This window comes from Pelodiscus sinensis, chromosome 32 (assembly GCF_049634645.1).
Source record: "Pelodiscus sinensis isolate JC-2024 chromosome 32, ASM4963464v1, whole genome shotgun sequence".
Taxonomy (NCBI): domain Eukaryota; kingdom Metazoa; phylum Chordata; order Testudines; family Trionychidae; genus Pelodiscus; species Pelodiscus sinensis.
The window spans coordinates 2,175,248-2,196,334 of record NC_134742.1 but is presented as its reverse complement, the minus strand read 5'-3'; the positions used below and the strand labels follow the sequence as shown (position 1 = coordinate 2,196,334).

The window sequence follows — 21,087 nt, the reverse complement described above, 5'->3', positions numbered from 1 at the left end:
GGCCCGACGGGCCCTGATCTCGGTCACTGTGTGCATGGGCGGCGCCCAGCCCGACGGGGCCCTGATCTCGGTCACTGTGTGTCTGGGCGGCGCCCGGCCCGACGGGCCCTGATCTCGGTCACTGTGTGTCTGGGCGGCGCCCGGCCCGACGGGCCCTGATCTCGGTCACTGTGTGTCTGGGCGCCCGGCCCGACGGGGCCCTGATCTCGGTCACTGTGTGTCTGGGCACCGCCCGGCCCGACGGGGCCCCGATCTCGGTCACTGTGTGTCTGGGCACCCGGCCCGACGGGCCCTGATCTCGGTCACTGTGTGTCTGGGCGCCCGGCCCGACGGGGCCCTGATCTCGGTCACTGTGTGTCTGGGCGGCGCCCGGCCCGACGGGGCCCTGATCTCGGTCACTGTGTGTCTGGGCGCCCGGCCCGACGGGCCCTGATCTCGGTCACTGTGTGTCTGGGCGGCGCCCGGCCCGACGGGCCCTGATCTCGGTCACTGTGTGTCTGGGCACCGCCCGGCCCGACGGGCCCTGATCTCGGTCGCTGTGTGTCTGGGCGGCGCCCGGCCCGACGGGCCCTGATCTCGGTCACTGTGTGTCTGGGAGGCGCCCGGCCCGACGGGCCCTGATCTCGGTCACTGTGTGTCTGGGAGGCGCCCGGCCCGACGGGCCCTGATCTCGGTCACTGTGTGTCTGGGCACCCGGCCCGACGGGGCCCTGATCTCGGTCACTGTGTGTCTGGGCGGCGCCCGGCCCGACGGGGCCCTGATCTCGGTCAGTGTGTGTCTGGGCGGCGCCCGGCCCGACGGGGCCCTGATCTCGGTCACTGTGTGTCTGGGCGGCGCCCGGCCCGACGGGCCCTGATCTCGGTCACTGTGTGTCTGGGCGGCGCCCGGCCCGACGGGCCCTGATCTCGGTCACTGTGTGTCTGGGCGGCGCCCGGCCCGACGGGGCCCTGATCTCGGTCACTGTGTGTCTGGGCGGCGCCCGGCCCGACGGGCCCTGATCTCGGTCACTGTGTGTCTGGGCACCGCCCGGCCCGACGGGCCCTGATCTCGGTCACTGTGTGTCTGGGCGCCCGGCCCGACGGGGCCCTGATCTCGGTCACTGTGTGTCTGGGCGCCTGGCCCGACGGGGCCCTGATCTCGGTCGCTGTGTGTCTGGGCGGCGCCCGGCCCGACGGGCCCTGATCTCGGTCGCTGTGTGTCTGGGCGGCGCCCGGCCCGACGGGCCCTGATCTCGGTCGCTGTGTGTCTGGGCGCCCGGCCCGACGGGGCCCTGATCTCGGTCACTGTGTGTCTGGGCGCCTGGCCCGACGGGGCCCTGATCTCGGTCGCTGTGTGTCTGGGCGGCGCCCGCCCGACGGGCCCTGATCTCGGTCACTGTGTGTCTGGGCGGCGCCCGGCCCGACGGGCCCTGATCTCGGTCTCTGTGTGTCTGGGCGGCGCCCGGCCCGACGGGCCCTGATCTCGGTCGCTGTGTGTCTGGGCGGCGCCCGGCCCGACGGGCCCTGATCTTGGTCACTGTGTGTCTGGGCGGCGCCCGGCCCGACGGGCCCTGATCTCGGTCACTGTGTGTCTGGGCGGCGCCCGGCCCGACGGGCCCTGATCTCGGTCTCTGTGTGTCTGGGCGGCGCCCGGCCCGACGGGCCCTGATCTCGGTCACTGTGTGTCTGGGCGACGCCCGGCCCGACGGGGCCCTGATCTCGGTCACTGTGTGTCTGGGCGGCGCCCGGCCCGACGGGCCCTGATCTCGGTCACTGTGTGTCTGGGCGGCGCCCGGCCCGACGGGCCCTGATCTCGGTCACTGTGTGTCTGGGCGGCGCCCGGCCCGACGGGCCCTGATCTCGGTCACTGTGTGTCTGGGCGGCGCCCGGCCCGACGGGCCCTGATCTCGGTCACTGTGTGTCTGGGCGGCGCCCGGCCCGACGGGCCCTGATCTCGGTCACTGTGTGTCTGGGCGGCGCCCGGCCCGACGGGCCCTGATCTCGGTCACTGTGTGTCTGGGCGCCCGGCCCGACGGGGCCCTGATCTCGGTCACTGTGTGTCTGGGCGCCTGGCCCGACGGGGCCCTGATCTCGGTCGCTGTGTGTCTGGGCGGCGCCCGGCCCGACGGGCCCTGATCTCGGTCGCTGTGTGTCTGGGCGGCGCCCGGCCCGACGGGCCCTGATCTCGGTCGCTGTGTGTCTGGGCGCCCGGCCCGACGGGGCCCTGATCTCGGTCACTGTGTGTCTGGGCGCCTGGCCCGACGGGGCCCTGATCTCGGTCGCTGTGTGTCTGGGCGGCGCCCGGCCCGACGGGCCCTGATCTCGGTCACTGTGTGTCTGGGCGGCGCCCGGCCCGACGGGCCCTGATCTCGGTCTCTGTGTGTCTGGGCGGCGCCCGGCCCGACGGGCCCTGATCTCGGTCGCTGTGTGTCTGGGCGGCGCCCGGCCCGACGGGCCCTGATCTCGGTCTCTGTGTGTCTGGGCGGCGCCCGGCCCGACGGGCCCTGATCTCGGTCGCTGTGTGTCTGGGCGGCGCCCGGCCTGACGGGCCCTGATCTCGGTCGCTGTGTGTCTGGGCGGCGCCCGGCCCGACGGGCCCTGATCTCGGTCACTGTGTGTCTGGGCGGCGCCCGGCCCGACGGGCCCTGATCTCGGTCACTGTGTGTCTGGGCGGCGCCCGGCCCGACGGGCCCTGATCTCGGTCACTGTGTGTCTGGGCGGCGCCCGGCCCGACGGGGCCTGATCTCGGTCACTGTGTGTCTGGGCGGCGCCCGGCCCGATGGGCCCTGATCTCGGTCACTGTGTGTCTGGGCGGCGCCCGGCCCGACGGGCCCTGATCTCGGTCACTGTGTGTCTGGGCGGCGCCCGGCCCGATGGGCCCTGATCTCGGTCACTGTGTGTCTGGGCGGCGCCCGGCCCGATGGGCCCTGATCTCGGTCACTGTGTGTCTGGGCGGCGCCCGGCCCGACGGGCCCTGATCTCGGTCACTGTGTGTCTGGGCGCCCGGCCCGACGGGCCCTGATCTCGGTCACCGTGTGTCTGGGCGGCGCCCGGCCCGACGGGGCCCTGATCTCGGTCACTGTGTGTCTGGGCGGCGCCCGGCCCGACGGGCCCTGATCTCGGTCACTGTGTGTCTGGGCGTCGCCCGGCCCGACGGGGCCCTGATCTCGGTCACTGTGTGTCTGGGCGGCGCCCGGCCCGACGGGCCCTGATCTCGACTGTGTGTCTGGGCGTCGCCCGGCCCGACGGGCCCTGATCTCGGTCACTGTGTGTCTGGGCGACGCCCGGCCCGACGGGCCCTGATCTCGGTCACTGTGTGTCTGGGCGCCCGGCCCGACGGGGCCCTGATCTCGGTCACTGTGTGTCTGGGCGACGCCCGGCCCGACGGGGCCCTGATCTCGGTCACTGTGTGTCTGGGCAGCGCCCGGCCCGACGGGCCCTGATCTCGGTCACTGTGTGTCTGGGCGGCGCCCGGCCCGACGGGCCCTGATCTCGGTCACTGTGTGTCTGGGCGGCGCCCGGCCCGACGGGGTCCTGATCTCGGTCACTGTGTGTCTGGGCGGCGCCCGGCCCGACGGGCCCTGATCTCGGTCACTGTGTGTCTGGGCGGCGCCCGGCCCGACGGGCCCTGATCTCGGTCACTGTGTGTCTGGGCGGCGCCCGGCCCGACGGGCCCTGATCTCGGTCACTGTGTGTCTGGGCGGCGCCCGGCCCGACGGGCCCTGATCTCGGTCACTGTGTGTCTGGGCGCCCGGCCCGACGGGGCCCTGATCTCGGTCACTGTGTGTCTGGGCGCCTGGCCCGACGGGGCCCTGATCTCGGTCGCTGTGTGTCTGGGCGGCGCCCGGCCCGACGGGCCCTGATCTCGGTCGCTGTGTGTCTGGGCGGCGCCCGGCCCGACGGGCCCTGATCTCGGTCGCTGTGTGTCTGGGCGCCCGGCCCGACGGGGCCCTGATCTCGGTCACTGTGCGTCTGGGCGCCTGGCCCGACGGGGCCCTGATCTCGGTCGCTGTGTGTCTGGGCGGCGCCCGGCCCGACGGGCCCTGATCTCGGTCACTGTGTGTCTGGGCGGCGCCCGGCCCGACGGGCCCTGATCTCGGTCTCTGTGTGTCTGGGCGGCGCCCGGCCCGACGGGCCCTGATCTCGGTCGCTGTGTGTCTGGGCGGCGCCCGGCCCGACGGGCCCTGATCTTGGTCACTGTGTGTCTGGGCGGCGCCCGGCCCGACGGGCCCTGATCTCGGTCACTGTGTGTCTGGGCGGCGCCCGGCCCGACGGGCCCTGATCTCGGTCTCTGTGTGTCTGGGCGGCGCCCGGCCCGACGGGCCCTGATCTCGGTCGCTGTGTGTCTGGGCGGCGCCCGGCCCGACGGGCCCTGATCTCGGTCGCTGTGTGTCTGGGCGGCGCCCGGCCCGACGGGCCCTGATCTCGGTCACTGTGTGTCTGGGCGGCGCCCGGCCCGACGGGCCCTGATCTCGGTCACTGTGTGTCTGGGCGGCGCCCGGCCCGACGGGCCCTGATCTCGGTCACTGTGTGTCTGGGCGGCGCCCGGCCCGACGGGCCCTGATCTCGGTCACTGTGTGTCTGGGCGGCGCCCGGCCCGACGGGCCCTGATCTCGGTCACTGTGTGTCTGGGCGGCGCCCGGCCCGACGGGCCCTGATCTCGGTCACTGTGTGTCTGGGCGGCGCCCGGCCCGACGGGCCCTGATCTCGGTCACTGTGTGTCTGGGCGCCCGGCCCGACGGGGCCCTGATCTCGGTCACTGTGTGTCTGGGCGGCGCCCGGCCCGACGGGCCCTGATCTCGGTCGCTGTGTGTCTGGGCGGCGCCCGGCCCGACGGGCCCTGATCTCGGTCACTGTGTGCATGGGCGGCGCCCAGCCCGACGGGGCCCTGATCTCGGTCACTGTGTGTCTGGGCGGCGCCCGGCCCGACGGGCCCTGATCTCGGTCACTGTGTGTCTGGGCGGCGCCCGGCCCGACGGGCCCTGATCTCGGTCACTGTGTGTCTGGGCGCCCGGCCCGACGGGGCCCTGATCTCGGTCACTGTGTGTCTGGGCACCGCCCGGCCCGACGGGGCCCCGATCTCGGTCACTGTGTGTCTGGGCACCCGGCCCGACGGGCCCTGATCTCGGTCACTGTGTGTCTGGGCGCCCGGCCCGACGGGGCCCTGATCTCGGTCACTGTGTGTCTGGGCGGCGCCCGGCCCGACGGGGCCCTGATCTCGGTCACTGTGTGTCTGGGCGCCCGGCCCGACGGGCCCTGATCTCGGTCACTGTGTGTCTGGGCGGCGCCTGGCCCGACGGGCCCTGATCTCGGTCACTGTGTGTCTGGGCGGCGCCCGGCCCGACGGGGCCCTGATCTCGGTCACTGTGTGTCTGGGCGGCGCCCGGCCCGACGGGCCCTGATCTCGGTCACTGTGTGTCTGGGCACCGCCCGGCCCGACGGGCCCTGATCTCGGTCGCTGTGTGTCTGGGCGGCGCCCGGCCCGACGGGCCCTGATCTCGGTCACTGTGTGTCTGGGAGGCGCCCGGCCCGACGGGCCCTGATCTCGGTCACTGTGTGTCTGGGCACCCGGCCCGACGGGGCCCTGATCTCGGTCACTGTGTGTCTGGGCGGCGCCCGGCCCGACGGGGCCCTGATCTCGGTCAGTGTGTGTCTGGGCGGCGCCCGGCCCGACGGGGCCCTGATCTCGGTCACTGTGTGTCTGGGCGGCGCCCGGCCCGACGGGCCCTGATCTCGGTCACTGTGTGTCTGGGCGGCGCCCGGCCCGACGGGCCCTGATCTCGGTCACTGTGTGTCTGGGCGGCGCCCGGCCCGACGGGGCCCTGATCTCGGTCACTGTGTGTCTGGGCGGCGCCCGGCCCGACGGGCCCTGATCTCAGTCACTGTGTGTCTGGGCACCGCCCGGCCCGACGGGCCCTGATCTCGGTCACTGTGTGTCTGGGCGGCGCCCGGCCCGACGGGCCCTGATCTCGGTCACTGTGTGTCTGGGAGGCGCCCGGCCCGACGGGCCCTGATCTCGGTCACTGTGTGTCTGGGCACCGCCCGGCCCGACGGGCCCTGATCTCGGTCACTGTGTGTCTGGGCGGCGCCCGGCCCGACGGGCCCTGATCTCGGTCACTGTGTGTCTGGGCGCCCGGCCCGACGGGCCCTGATCTCGGTCACTGTGTGTCTGGGCGACGCCCGGCCCGACGGGCCCTGATCTCGGTCACTGTGTGTCTGGGCGCCCGGCCCGACGGGCCCTGATCTCGGTCACTGTGTGTCTGGGCGACGCCCGGCCCGACGGGCCCTGATCTCGGTCACTGTGTGTCTGGGCAGCGCCCGGCCCGACGGGCCCTGATCTCGGTCACTGTGTGTCTGGGCGGCGCCCGGCCCGACGGGCCCTGATCTCGGTCACTGTGTGTCTGGGCGCCCGGCCCGACGGGCCCTGATCTCGGTCACCGTGTGTCTGGGCGGCGCCCGGCCCGACGGGGCCCTGATCTCGGTCACTGTGTGTCTGGGCGGCGCCCGGCCCGACGGGCCCTGATCTCGGTCACTGTGTGTCTGGGCGTCGCCCGGCCCGACGGGGCCCTGATCTCGGTCACTGTGTGTCTGGGCGGCGCCCGGCCCGACGGGCCCTGATCTCGGTCACTGTGTGTCTGGCCGTCGCCCGGCCCGACGGGCCCTGATCTCGGTCACTGTGTGTCTGGGCGGCGCCCGGCCCGACGGGCCCTGATCTCGGTCGCTGTGTGTCTGGGCGCCCGGCCCGACGGGGCCCTGATCTCGGTCACTGTGTGTCTGGGCGACGCCCGGCCCGACGGGGCCCTGATCTCGGTCACTGTGTGTCTGGGCGGCGCCCGGCCCGACGGGCCCTGATCTCGGTCACTGTGTGTCTGGGCGGCGCCCGGCCCGACGGGCCCTAATCTCGGTCACTGTGTGTCTGGGCGGCGCCCGGCCCGACGGGCCCTGATCTCGGTCACTGTGTGTCTGGGCACCCGGCCCGACGGGCCCTGATCTCGGTCACTGTGTGTCTGGGCGACGCCCGGCCCGACGGGGCCCTGATCTCGGTCACTGTGTGTCTGGGCGGCGCCCGGCCCGACGGGGCCCTGATCTCGGTCACTGTGTGTCTGGGCGGCGCCCGGCCCGACGGGCCCTGATCTCGGTCACTGTGTGTCTGGGCGGCGCCCGGCCCGACGGGGCCCTGATCTCGGTCACTGTGTGTCTGGGCACCGCCCGGCCCGACGGGCCCTGATCTCGGTCACTGTGTGTCTGGGCGGCGCCCGGCCCGACGGGCCCTGATCTCGGTCACTGTGTGTCTGGGCGCCCGGCCCGACGGGCCCTGATCTCGGTCACTGTGTGTCTGGGCGACGCCCGGCCCGACGGGCCCTGATCTCGGTCACTGTGTGTCTGGGCGCCCGGCCCGACGGGCCCTGATCTCGGTCACTGTGTGTCTGGGCGACGCCCGGCCCGACGGGCCCTGATCTCGGTCACTGTGTGTCTGGGCAGCGCCCGGCCCGACGGGCCCTGATCTCGGTCACTGTGTGTCTGGGCGGCGCCCGGCCCGACGGGCCCTGATCTCGGTCACTGTGTGTCTGGGCGGCGCCCGGCCCGACGGGGTCCTGATCTCGGTCACTGTGTGTCTGGGCGGCGCCCGGCCCGACGGGCCCTGATCTCGGTCACTGTGTGTCTGGGCGGCGCCCGGCCCGACGGGCCCTGATCTCGGTCACTGTGTGTCTGGGCGGCGCCCGGCCCGACGGGCCCTGATCTCGGTCACTGTGTGTCTGGGCACCGCCCGGCCCGACGGGCCCTGATCTCGGTCACTGTGTGTCTGTGCGGCGCCCGGCCCGACGGGGCCTGATCTCGGTCACTGTGTGTCTGGGCGGCGCCCGGCCCGATGGGCCCTGATCTCGGTCACTGTGTGTCTGGGCGGCGCCCGGCCCGACGGGCCCTGATCTCGGTCACTGTGTGTCTGGGCGGCGCCCGGCCCGATGGGCCCTGATCTCGGTCACTGTGTGTCTGGGCGGCGCCCGGCCCGATGGGCCCTGATCTCGGTCACTGTGTGTCTGGGCGGCGCCCGGCCCGTTGGGCCCTGATCTCGGTCACTGTGTGTCTGGGCGCCCGGCCCGACGGGCCCTGATCTCGGTCACCGTGTGTCTGGGCGGCGCCCGGCCCGACGGGGCCCTGATCTCGGTCACTGTGTGTCTGGGCGGCGCCCGGCCCGACGGGCCCTGATCTCGGTCACTGTGTGTCTGGGCGTCGCCCGGCCCGACGGGGCCCTGATCTCGGTCACTGTGTGTCTGGGCGGCGCCCGGCCCGACGGGCCCTGATCTCGGTCACTGTGTGTCTGGGCGTCGCCCGGCCCGACGGGCCCTTATCTCGGTCACTGTGTGTCTGGGCGGCGCCCGGCCCGACGGGCCCTGATCTCGGTCGCTGTGTGTCTGGGCGCCCGGCCCGACGGGGCCCTGATCTCGGTCACTGTGTGTCTGGGCGACGCCCGGCCCGACGGGGCCCTGATCTCGGTCACTGTGTGTCTGGGCGGCGCCCGGCCCGACGGGCCCTGATCTCGGTCACTGTGTGTCTGGGCACCCGGCCCGACGGGCCCTGATCTCGGTCACTGTGTGTCTGGGCGACGCCCGGCCCGACGGGGCCCTGATCTCGGTCACTGTGTGTCTGGGCGGCGCCCGGCCCGACGGGCCCTGATCTCGGTCACTGTGTGTCTGGGCGGCGCCCGGCCCGACGGGCCCTGATCTCGGTCACTGTGTGTCTGGGCGGCGCCCGGCCCGACGGGCCCTGATCTCGGTCACTGTGTGTCTGGGCGGCGCCCGGCCCGACGGGCCCTGATCTCGGTCACTGTGTGTCTGGGCGCCCGGCCCGACGGGGCCCTGATCTCGGTCACTGTGTGTCTGGGCGCCTGGCCCGACGGGGCCCTGATCTCGGTCGCTGTGTGTCTGGGCGGCGCCCGGCCCGACGGGCCCTGATCTCGGTCGCTGTGTGTCTGGGCGGCGCCCGGCCCGACGGGCCCTGATCTCGGTCGCTGTGTGTCTGGGCGCCCGGCCCGACGGGGCCCTGATCTCGGTCACTGTGTGTCTGGGCGCCTGGCCCGACGGGGCCCTGATCTCGGTCGCTGTGTGTCTGGGCGGCGCCCGGCCCGACGGGCCCTGATCTCGGTCACTGTGTGTCTGGGCGGCGCCCGGCCCGACGGGCCCTGATCTCGGTCTCTGTGTGTCTGGGCGGCGCCCGGCCCGACGGGCCCTGATCTCGGTCGCTGTGTGTCTGGGCGGCGCCCGGCCCGACGGGCCCTGATCTTGGTCACTGTGTGTCTGGGCGGCGCCCGGCCCGACGGGCCCTGATCTCGGTCACTGTGTGTCTGGGCGGCGCCCGGCCCGACGGGCCCTGATCTCGGTCTCTGTGTGTCTGGGCGGCGCCCGGCCCGACGGGCCCTGATCTCGGTCGCTGTGTGTCTGGGCGGCGCCCGGCCCGACGGGCCCTGATCTCGGTCACTGTGTGTCTGGGCGGCGCCCGGCCCGACGGGCCCTGATCTCGGTCACTGTGTGTCTGGGCGGCGCCCGGCCCGACGGGCCCTGATCTCGGTCACTGTGTGTCTGGGCGGCGCCCGGCCCGACGGGGCCTGATCTCGGTCACTGTGTGTCTGGGCGGCGCCCGGCCCGATGGGCCCTGATCTCGGTCACTGTGTGTCTGGGCGGCGCCCGGCCCGACGGGCCCTGATCTCGGTCACTGTGTGTCTGGGCGGCGCCCGGCCCGATGGGCCCTGATCTCGGTCACTGTGTGTCTGGGCGGCGCCCGGCCCGATGGGCCCTGATCTCGGTCACTGTGTGTCTGGGCGGCGCCCGGCCCGACGGGCCCTGATCTCGGTCACTGTGTGTCTGGGCGCCCGGCCCGACGGGCCCTGATCTCGGTCACCGTGTGTCTGGGCGGCGCCCGGCCCGACGGGGCCCTGATCTCGGTCACTGTGTGTCTGGGCGGCGCCCGGCCCGACGGGCCCTGATCTCGGTCACTGTGTGTCTGGGCGTCGCCCGGCCCGACGGGGCCCTGATCTCGGTCACTGTGTGTCTGGGCGGCGCCCGGCCCGACGGGCCCTGATCTCGGTCACTGTGTGTCTGGGCGTCGCCCGGCCCGACGGGCCCTTATCTCGGTCACTGTGTGTCTGGGCGGCGCCCGGCCCGACGGGCCCTGATCTCGGTCGCTGTGTGTCTGGGCGCCCGGCCCGACGGGGCCCTGATCTCGGTCACTGTGTGTCTGGGCGACGCCCGGCCCGACGGGGCCCTGATCTCGGTCACTGTGTGTCTGGGCGGCGCCCGGCCCGACGGGCCCTGATCTCGGTCACTGTGTGTCTGGGCACCCGGCCCGACGGGCCCTGATCTCGGTCACTGTGTGTCTGGGCGACGCCCGGCCCGACGGGGCCCTGATCTCGGTCACTGTGTGTCTGGGCGGCGCCCGGCCCGACGGGCCCTGATCTCGGTCACTGTGTGTCTGGGCGGCGCCCGGCCCGACGGGCCCTGATCTCGGTCACTGTGTGTCTGGGCGGCGCCCGGCCCGACGGGCCCTGATCTCGGTCACTGTGTGTCTGGGCGGCGCCCGGCCCGACGGGCCCTGATCTCGGTCACTGTGTGTCTGGGCGCCCGGCCCGACGGGGCCCTGATCTCGGTCACTGTGTGTCTGGGCGCCTGGCCCGACGGGGCCCTGATCTCGGTCGCTGTGTGTCTGGGCGGCGCCCGGCCCGACGGGCCCTGATCTCGGTCACTGTGTGTCTGGGCGGCGCCCGGCCCGACGGGCCCTGATCTCGGTCGCTGTGTGTCTGGGCGGCGCCCGGCCCGACGGGGCCCTGATCTCGGTCGCTGTGTGTCTGGGCGGCGCCCGGCCCGACGGGCCCTGATCTCGGTCACTGTGTGTCTGGGCGGCGCCCGGCCCGACGGGCCCTGATCTCGGTCTCTGTGTGTCTGGGCGGCGCCCGGCCCGACGGGCCCTGATCTCGGTCGCTGTGTGTCTGGGCGGCGCCCGGCCCGACGGGCCCTGATCTTGGTCACTGTGTGTCTGGGCGGCGCCCGGCCCGACGGGCCCTGATCTCGGTCACTGTGTGTCTGGGCGGCGCCCGGCCCGACGGGCCCTGATCTCGGTCTCTGTGTGTCTGGGCGGCGCCCGGCCCGACGGGCCCTGATCTCGGTCGCTGTGTGTCTGGGCGGCGCCCGGCCCGACGGGCCCTGATCTCGGTCGCTGTGTGTCTGGGCGGCGCCCGGCCCGACGGGCCCTGATCTCGGTCACTGTGTGTCTGGGCGGCGCCCGGCCCGACGGGCCCTGATCTCGGTCACTGTGTGTCTGGGCGGCGCCCGGCCCGACGGGCCCTGATCTCGGTCACTGTGTGTCTGGGCGGCGCCCGGCCCGACGGGCCCCGATCTCGGTCACTGTGTGTCTGGGCGCCCGGCCCGACGGGGCCCTGATCTCGGTCACTGTGTGTCTGGGCGGCGCCCGGCCCGACGGGCCCTGATCTCGGTCGCTGTGTGTCTGGGCGGCGCCCGGCCCGACGGGCCCTGATCTCGGTCGCTGTGTGTCTGGGCGGCGCCCGGCCCGACGGGCCCTGATCTCGGTCGCTGTGTGTCTGGGCGCCCGGCCCGACGGGGCCCTGATCTCGGTCACTGTGTGTCTGGGCGCCTGGCCCGACGGGGCCCTGATCTCGGTCGCTGTGTGTCTGGGCGGCGCCCGGCCCGACGGGCCCTGATCTCGGTCACTGTGTGTCTGGGCGGCGCCCGGCCCGACGGGCCCTGATCTCGGTCACTGTGTGTCTGGGCGGCGCCCGGCCCGACGGGCCCTGATCTCGGTCGCTGTGTGTCTGGGCGGCGCCCGGCCCGACGGGCCCTGATCTCGGTCGCTGTGTGTCTGGGCGGCGCCCGGCCCGACGGGCCCTGATCTCGGTCACTGTGTGTCTGGGCGGCGCCCGGCCCGACGGGGCCCTGATCTCGGTCACTGTGTGTCTGGGCGGCGCCCGGCCCGACGGGCCCTGATCTCGGTCACTGTGTGTCTGGGCGGCGCCCGGCCCGACGGGGCCCTGATCTCGGTCACTGTGTGTCTGGGCGCCCGGCCCGACGGGCCCTGATCTCGGTCACTGTGTGTCTGAGCGGCGCCCGGCCCGACGGGCCCTGATCTCGGTCACTGTGTGTCTGGGCAGCGCCCGGCCCGACGGGCCCTGATCTCGGTCACTGTGTGTCTGGGCGGCGCCCGGCCCGACGGGGCCCTGATCTCGGTCACTGTGTGTCTGGGCGGCGCCCGGCCCGACGGGCCCTGATCTCGGTCACTGTGTGTCTGGGCGTCCGGCCGGTGGGGCCCTGATCTCGGTCACTGTGTGTCTGGGCGGCGCCCGGCCGGTGGGGCCCTGATCTCGGTCACAGTGTCTCTGGGCGGCGTCCGGCCCGACGGGCCCTGATCTCGGTCACCGTGTGTCTGGGTGGCGCCTGGACCGACCAGCCCTTATCTCGGGCGGGTCCCTAGGTTCGCTCCCCGCTCCGTCGTGCGGTGGGCGTTGGGCGATGACGGGCCGGGAATACTCACCGTCCTCCTTGGAGGCCTCATCTGCAAGAGAAAGGAAGAGGTGAGGCTGGGGGGAGGACGCCCGGACGCTGGGGAAATTTGGGCACCTCCCGGATTGGGGGCGAGGAGGGAAAACCCCACGGTCGTACCCCTCCCTGGAACGGGTTTTCCACCGGGGGCGTGTCCCTGGAGCTCTGGATCTGGTACCTTATTGGTCGTGCCTGGAGGCAGTCGGGCCAATCAGGCGTGAGGAAGACGCGGTTGGGCAGGTAGGGGGCGGCAGGGCCGGGGCGGAGGGGGGGCACCCAGGCCCTATAGCCCCTAGAGCCAGGCCTGTCCGTACCCCCCATCCAGCACGCAGAGGCACTGAAACACACCCACCCCCCCGGCCCGGAAGCGGAGCGATACCTCGAAGGGCCCGGATCTTCCAGCGGAGACCGGGAGCCAGGACCAGCAGGAGGAGACAGGTCACGAGAAGGAGGACTGACGCCGTCTTTTCGGGGTCCTGCCGGGGGAACAGCCCTGGGGAGAGCGCGGGGCAGCGGCTCAGAGGACCGGCGAGGGGAAAGGCCAAGGTGATGGAGCTAGCGAGGGCGCCACGCCAAATTCCGATCTCAGGTTCCAGGGGCTAATCTGGAGTCACTCTCAAATGGATCTAGGGACAGGGCGGGGTTCTGATCTCGGCTCCCAGGAGCTAATCTGGAGTCTCTCCCAAATGGATCTGGAGACAGGGTGGGGTTCTGATCTCAGGTTCCAGGGGCTAATCTGGAGTCACTCCCAAATGGATCTGGAGACAGGGCGGGGTTCTGATCTCAGATTCCAGGGGCTAATCTGGAATCACCCCCCCGGCGCCCTGCCCCAGAGCCCAGCCCCCTGGCACCCAGCCCCAGAGCCCAGCCCCCCAGTGCCCTGACCCCCAGCCTCTTGCTCCCAAGCACCCCGCCCCCCCAGAGCCCAGCCCCCTGCCCCCCAGCATCCTGCTCCCAGGTACCCAGCCCCCCACCCCCTGCTCACAAGCACCCAGTCCCACATAGCCCAGCCCACCTAGCCCCAGAGCCCAGCCCCCCAACACCCTGCTCCCAAGTGCCCAGCCCCCCAGTGCTCTGACCCCCAGCCCTCAGCTCTCCACTGTCCAGCCCCCCAAGCACCCTGCTCCCAAATGCCCAACCCCCCGGTGCTCTGACCCCCAGCCCTCAGCACCCAAGTGCCCAGCCCCCCAGAGCCCTGCCCCAGCGCCCAGCCCCCAGAGCCCTGCCCCAGCACCCCCCCAATGCCCAGTCCCCCAAACACCCAGTTCCCCTGCCTGTCCCCCTGTTTCCCCCCAGCTCCTCTGCCTGGCCTCCCTGCCCCCCCCCCCCAGTGCCCAGAAGTCCCCGGGGGCCACATTTCCCAGGCGGGGGGGGGGGGGGATCAGAGATCTTGCCCCCAGCTGGCAGGCCTGGGGTGCTCGGGGTAGGCCTGTTGCCATGGTTACCCTGCGCCAGCGAAGGCCCCCCAGGATGTGCCCCCCCTCCCCCGCTCACCGGGACACAGAGCAGGCTTCTGATCTCAGATTCCAGGGGCTAATCTGAAGTCACTCCCAAATGGATCTGGAGACAGGGCGGGGTTCTGATCTCAGTTCCCGGGGGCTAATCTGGAGTCACTCCCAAATAGCACTGGGGCAGGGCGGGGTTCTGATCTCAGTTCCCGGGGGCTAATCTGGAGTCACTCCCAAATAGCACGGGGGACAGAGTGGAGTTCTGCTTTCAGATCCTGGGGTAAATCTGGAGTCAAACCCAAATCGCACTGGAAACAGGGCGGAATTCCAGTCTCAGATCCCAGGGGCTAATCTGGAGTCACACCCAAATCGCACTGGAAACAGGGCGGAATTCCAGTCTCAGATCCCAGGGGCTAATCTGGAGTCACTCCCAAAGGGCACTAGGAACAGGGCTGGAGTTTGGTCTGAGGTCCTCAGAGTCAATCCGGAGTCACTCCCTGCCCACACCGGCTGTGTAAACCCTACAGGAACGGGGAGGGGTGTGGCCAGCTCACCGGTGATCCGAATAGTCGTCTCGGCTTGCGGGCCGGAGGCCCCGGCTCTGACCAGGCAGGTCAGCGTTGGGTCCGAGTGCTCGGCCAGCACCACGGAGCTGGAGACGTTGAAGAGGCCGTCGGCATTGCGGGGTGTCTCTTCCGACGCGGGGCGCAGGGGCTCCCCACGGCCGTTACTCCAGAGGACGTGGGGCTCCGGGTACCACCCCGATGAGAGACACGACACCCGCACCCCCCCGTCCTGATAGCCGGCCATGTGCAGCACCGGATCGGCGCCGGAGCCTTCGGGAGACAAGCCGGAACAGGAAGTTAAGGCAGGGAAAATGGGTCGCAAATCTGCCGTAGCAGCCACCTGCCCCACTGACCCCCATGGAGTGATGGCCCATTGACCCAGCTGGGATCTGCCCCACTGACCCCAATGGAGCGATGGCCCATTGACCCAGCTGGGATCTGCCCCACTGACCCCAATGCAGTGACGGCCCATAGACCCAGCTGGATCTGCCCCACTGACCCCCATAGAGCGACGGCCCATTGACCCAGCTGGATCTGCCCCACTGATCCCAATGGAGTGATGGGCTCACACCCTGGCTGCCCACGCACCGGCCTTACCTGGCTCTGCCATCCCAAAGCCCAGGAGCAGGCAGAGGGCAATTGGGACGGGCAGAAAACAGCCCCAGGTGCTCCCCATCCTGCTCCCGGCTCCGGCCAGCTCCCCGATTCCTGGTGAGGGAGCAGCTGGCTCCGCACCCGCGTGGGACCTGCCAACGACACCCGTGAGCAATGGGACAACCAATCAGAAGTTTCCCCCTTGACACGTCGCCGCCCCCATTTTCTCCGCGGACGTGTTCTCGCTTTCCACGGAAAACGCCCTCCCGACATCCGCACGGGGCGTTTTGTCCGCCGACACCATACTCACGAGGGGCTCGTGTGCACAGCTGGCGCTCTCATTGGCCTGTCGCGTGCCCCTCCCTTTTCGCACGGGGTAGAGGTTACGCCGAAACGAGCCGCGTGGACGTTGTCTTTTGGCGCAACCCCCCTTTTCCCGCCAGCTCGGGATCCTCCTTGGGGGAGGGGTGTGTAAAGATCTGGCAGGAAAAGAGGGGGGCTGTGCCACAAGACAACCCCCACGTAGCTCGTTTTGGGGCCAACCCCCCCCAGCGCAAAAATGGACCGTGCCCCATGCAAATGAGTCCCTCATTAGCATCCCGTCAGTCGAGAAAACTTGTGTCGATGTCACCCTCGTAATGGGGGGGAGGGAGTGGCCACAGAAGGCCCCTTGGAGGGCGGCTTCCCCGCCACGCTTCTCCTGGCTCTTTGGAGCTTCTCACCACCCGGTCTTGCTAGGCCAGATTTCCCGATCTCCCCCAACCATGGCACCAATCTGAGACCCTTCCGAACCTCTTCAGATCGGAGAATAATGCCGTTTTGGGCCCAACTTCCAGGAACCCGCTCCCCCGCTGGGATCAGCCCCCCAGTGAATGATTCGGGGTGAGCCCCACTTTAGGAACGAAAGGGGGATGGGCACGCCTTTCGTTGCTCCCCCAGCAACAATTATTTCCACGGGGCTGCGGAGGAGGCCAAAGGGACTTTATTAAGTGCAAAACAGTCGGCTTTAAGGAAAAAACATAACATAGGAACGGCCGTACTGGGTCAGACCAAAGGTCCATCTAGCCCAGTATCCTGTCTGCCCACAGTGGCCAGCACCAGGTGCCCCAGAGGGGGTGGACCGAAGACAATGATCAAGGGATTTGTCTCCTGCCATCCCTCTCCAGCCTCTGACAAACAGAGGCCAGGGGCACCATTTTATCCCCTGGCTAATAGCCTTTTATGGACCTAACCTCCATGAAATTATCCAGCTTCTCTTTAAACTCTGTTCTAGTCCTTCACAGCCTCCTCTGGCAAGGAGTTCCACAGGTTGACTACACGCTGTGGCTACGTCTACACTGGCATGATTTTCCGAAAATGCTTATAACGGAAAAGTTTTCCGTTAAAAGCATTTTCGGAAAAAGCACGTCTAGATTGGCAGGACGCTTCTCCGCAAAAGCACTTTTTGTGGAAAAGCGTCCGTGGCCAATGTAGACGCGCTTTTCCGCAAAAAAGCCCCGATTCTCATTTTCGCGATCGGGGCTTTTTTGTGGAAAAGAAATCTCTGCTGTCTACACTGGCCACTTATTCCAGAAAATCAGCCGCTTTTCCGGAATAACTTGCCAGCTGTCTACACTGGCCCCTTGAATTTCCGGAAAAGCACTGACGATCTCCTGTAAAATGGTCAGTGTTTTCCCGGAAAAACTATGCTGCTCCCGTTCGGGCAAAAGTCCTTTTCCGGAAAACTGTTCTGGAAAAGGGCCAGTGTAGACAGCAGAGATTTCTTTTCCGCAAAAAAGTCCCAATCGCGAAAATGACGATCGGGGATTTTTTGCGGAAAAGCGCGTCTAGATTGGCTCGGACGCTTTTCCCAAAAAGTGCTTTTCCGGAAAAGCATCCTGCCAATCTAGATGTGCTTTTTCGGAAAATGCTTTTAAAGGTGGGGGGGCAGGCCAGGCGAGCAGGCAGGGGGCGGGGATATGTAGGTAGGTCGGTGAGGGGGTGGGCCAGGCGAGCAGGCAGGGGGCGGGGATATGTAGGTCGGGCGGTGAGGGGGCGGGCCAGGTGAGCAGGCGGGGGGGGGATATGTAGGTAGGTCGGTGGAGGGGCAGGCCAGGCGAGCAGGCAGGGGGCGGGGATATGTAGGTAGGTCGGTGAGGGGGCGGGCCAGGCGGGCAGGCGGGGGCGGGGATATGTAGGTAGGTCAGTGAGGGGGCGGGCCAGGTGAGCAGGCGGGGGGGGATATGTAGGTAGGTCGGTGAGGGGGCGGGCCAGGCGAGCAGGCGGGGGGGGATATGTAGGTAGGTCGGTGAGGGGGCGGGCCAGGGCAGCAGGCGGGGGGGATATGTAGGTAGGTCGGTGGGGGGGCGGGCCAGGTGAGCAGGCGGGGGGGGATATGTAGGTAGGTCGGTGGGGGGGCGGGCCAGGTGAGCAGGCGGGGGGCAGGGATATGTAGGTAGGTCGGTGGGGGGGCGGGCCAGGTGAGCAGGCGGGGGGGGATATGTAGGTAGGTGGTGGGGGGGCGGGCCAGGTGAGCAGGCGGGGGGGGATATGTAGGTAGGTGGTGGGGGGGCGGGCCAGGTGAGCAGGCGGGGGGCAGGGATATGTAGGTAGGTCGGTGGGGGGGCGGGCCAGGTGAGCAGGCGGGGGGGGGATATGTAGGTAGGTGGTGGGGGGGCGGGCCAGGTGAGCAGGCGGGGGGCAGGGATATGTAGGTAGGTCGGTGGGGGGGCGGGCCAGGTGAGCAGGCGGGGGGCAGGGATATGTAGGTAGGTCGGTGGGGGGGCGGGCCAGGTGAGCAGGCGGGGGGCGGATATGTAGGTAGGTGGTGGGGGGGCGGGCCAGGTGAGCAGGCGGGGGGCAGGGATATGTAGGTAGGTCGGTGGGGGGGGGCGGGCCAGGCGAGCAGGTGGGGGGCAGGGATATGTAGGTAGGTCGGTGGGGGGGCGGGCCAGGCGAGCAGGCGGGGGGGGGGGATATGTAGGTAGGTGGTGGGGGGGCGGGCCAGGTGAGCAGGCGGGGGGCAGGGATATGTAGGTAGATCGGTGGGGGGGCGGGCCAGGCGAGCAGGCGGGGGGCAGGGATATGTAGGTAGGTCGGTGGGGGGGCGGGCCAGGCGAGCAGGCGGGGGGCGGGGATATGTAGGTAGGTCGGTGGGGGGGCGGGCCAGGCGAGCAGGCGGGGGGCGGGGATATGTAGGTAGGTCGGTGGGGGGGCGGGCCAGGTGAGCAGGCGGGGGGCAGGGATATGTAGGTAGGTCGGTGGGGGGGCGGGCCAGGTGAGCAGGCGGGGGGCAGGGATATGTAGGTAGGTCGGTGGGGGGGCGGGCCAGGCGAGCAGGCGGGGGGCAGGGATATGTAGGTAGGTCGGTGGGGGGGCGGGCCAGGCGAGCAGGTGGGGGGCAGGGATATGTAGGTAGGTCGGTGGGGGGGCGGGCCAGGCGAGCAGGCGGGGGGCAGGGATATGTAGGTAGATCGGTGGGGGGGCGGGCCAGGCGAGCAGGCGGGGGGCAGGGATATGTAGGTAGGTCGGTGGGGGGGCGGGCCAGGCGAGCAGGCGGGGGGGGGGGGGGGCAGGTCGAGGAGCGCAGCGCGGAGTCAAAGTGAAAGTGGCTCCAGATCTCGCCCTTCGCCCCCCAGTCTCTGGGTCAGAGAGGAACCGAACAGCCCCCCCACTCTACCCCCCCCCCCCGCGCAGAGACACGAGTTCCCCGGCCTCCTTGTGTAGTGGGGGGAGGGGCTGGGGGCCCGAGTCCTGCCCCCCCAGGGCCGCGGGGGGTCTCTCCGCGCCGCGCAGGTGCCGGGAGGGGGGGCGGATTCGCACTGGGGGGTCCCTGTCTCCCACCAGCCCCCCCCCCCGTGGCACCTGCCCCAGCGCCCCGCACCGCGCCCCCTTTGCCGTCCCCGCCCCCCACCGTTCAGGGCAGCCCCCCCAGTGCCCGGCGAGACGTCCCCCCTTACCAGCAGGGGGTGACCGGGGGGCGGGGTGCCCCGCTGGCCGTCTCCGGCGCCCCCCCCTTGGAAAATCAGCTGCTCCAGGCAGTGCGGGGCGCCCCCCCCCCCCCGAGACGCCCCACTCGCTGCAAAACAAGGAAATCCCTCTGCCCCACCCCCAGGGGCGGGCCCATCCTGCCCCTCCCCCCGCCGCAGGGCATAGAAACCCTCCCCTTCCTCCCCCCCCACTCCCGGGGCGGGCCCATCCTGCCCCTCCCCCCGCCGCAGGGCACAGAAACCCTCCCCCTCCTCCCCCCCCCCCCCCCCGCCGCAGGAGCGGTCCCATCCTGCCCCTCCCCCCGCCGCAGGGCACAGAAACCCTCCCCCTCCTCCCCCCCCCCCCGCCGCAGGAGCGGTCCCAACCCGGCCGCTCCCCCCTCTTAGCCCAGACAGCCCGGTGTCCCCCCCACCGCCCCGAGAAGGCGGCCCCCCCCCTTATGGGTTTGAAAGCGGGGAGGGGCTCTTTTCTTACCCCCCCCCCCCCGAGCGGCAGGGGTCTGGGGTGGGGGGGGTGTACACGGGGGGGGGCGGTTAAACCAAACTCCTCCTGTGTAGGGTGGACCCCCATAGCAGCCGCCCCTCCCCCCCCCGCACCTGCCTCTCTTCAGCTCTTCAGCCGGGGCATTTCGCAGCGTGGGAACTAGGGGCGTGGGAATTTCCCAGGGTCCTGGCTGCAGCCCCCCCCCAGCTCGGATGCGGACCCCGAACCCGGGTGGCACCCGGGTGTCAGCCCCTGAAATTGCGGGGGGGGGGCTCTGCTGCCAGCCCTGCCCTCTGGCCCCACCCTTCCCGGCCTCCGTGGGGGGAAGAGGGGGGGATAGGACAGCACCCCCCCCCTTCTAAAAACGGTCCAGCCCCACTGGTGTCCAGAGAAATAAGGGAGCTCCCTTGGGATATGGGGGGGCAGGCCTGGATCAGACCCACTTGCCCCTACAGGCTGGTTTGTGACCCCCCCTCCCGTCACCCCAGATTTTAGTCTGGTATCCCACCTCCCCCGCCACCCCAGAGTGGGGGCAGCCAGCGGGTACCTCACCCCCCCAGCCCAGAACAGATGGGGGGCAGCCAGCGGGTATCTCACCCCCCAGCCCAGAACAGACGGGGGGGGCAGCCAGCGGGTACCTCACCCCCCCAGCCCAGAACAGACGGGGGGGCAACCAGCGGGTACCTCACCCCCCAGCCCAGAACAGACGGGGGGGGCAGCCAGCGGGTACCTCACCCCCCCAGCCCAGAACAGATCGGGGGGGCAGCCAGCGGGTACCTCACCCCCCCAGCCCAGAACAGATCGGGGGGGCAGCCAGTGGGTACCTCACCCCCCCAGCCCAGAACAGATGGTGGGGGCAGCCAGTGGGTACCTCACCCCCCCAGCCCAGAACAGATGGTGGGGGCAGCCAGTGGGTACCTCACCCCCCCAGCCCAGAACAGATGGGGGGGGGGCAGCCAGCGGGTACCTCACCCCCCCAGCCCAGAACAGATGGGGGGGGCAGCCAGCGGGTACCTCACCCCCCCAGCCCAGAACAGATCCGGGGGGGCAGCCAGCGGGTACCTCACCCCCCCAGCCCAGAACAGATGGGGGGGGCAGCCAGCGGGTACTTCACCCCCCCAGCCCAGAACAGATGGGGGGGCAGCCAGCGGGTACCTCACCCCCCAGCCCAGAACAGACGGGGGGGGCAGCCAGCGGGTACCTCACCCCCCAGCCCAGAACAGATGGGGGGGGCAGCCAGCGGGTACCTCACCCCCCCAGCCCAGAACAGATGGGGGGGCAGTCAGCGGGTACCTCATCCCCCCACCCCAGAACAGATGGGGGGGGCAGCCAGCGGGTACCTCACCCCCCCAGCCCAGAACAGATGGGGGGGGCAGCCAGCGGGTACCTCACCCCCCAGCCCAGAACAGATGGGGGGGGCAGCCAGCGGGTACCTCACCCCCCCAGCCCAGAACAGATGGGGGGGCAGTCAGCGGGTACCTCATCCCCCCACCCCAGAACAGAT

At 70.9% G+C, this 21,087-nt stretch overlaps 1 protein-coding gene across 1 annotated transcript in view; it reads right to left on the bottom strand.

Moving 5' to 3' along the window:
* Positions 1-19,227, bottom strand: part of LOC142823154 (butyrophilin subfamily 1 member A1-like) — a 31,952-nt gene extending 12,725 nt beyond the window's left edge. The window contains 5 exon segments of the mRNA XM_075913713.1: positions 12,516-12,536; positions 12,903-13,016; positions 14,526-14,807; positions 15,135-15,283; positions 19,070-19,227. Of these exon segments, the coding sequence (XP_075769828.1) occupies positions 12,516-12,536; positions 12,903-13,016; positions 14,526-14,807; positions 15,135-15,213 (496 nt within the window). The 5' untranslated portion in view covers positions 15,214-15,283; positions 19,070-19,227.
* Between the last annotated feature and the right edge of the window lie 1,860 nt (positions 19,228-21,087).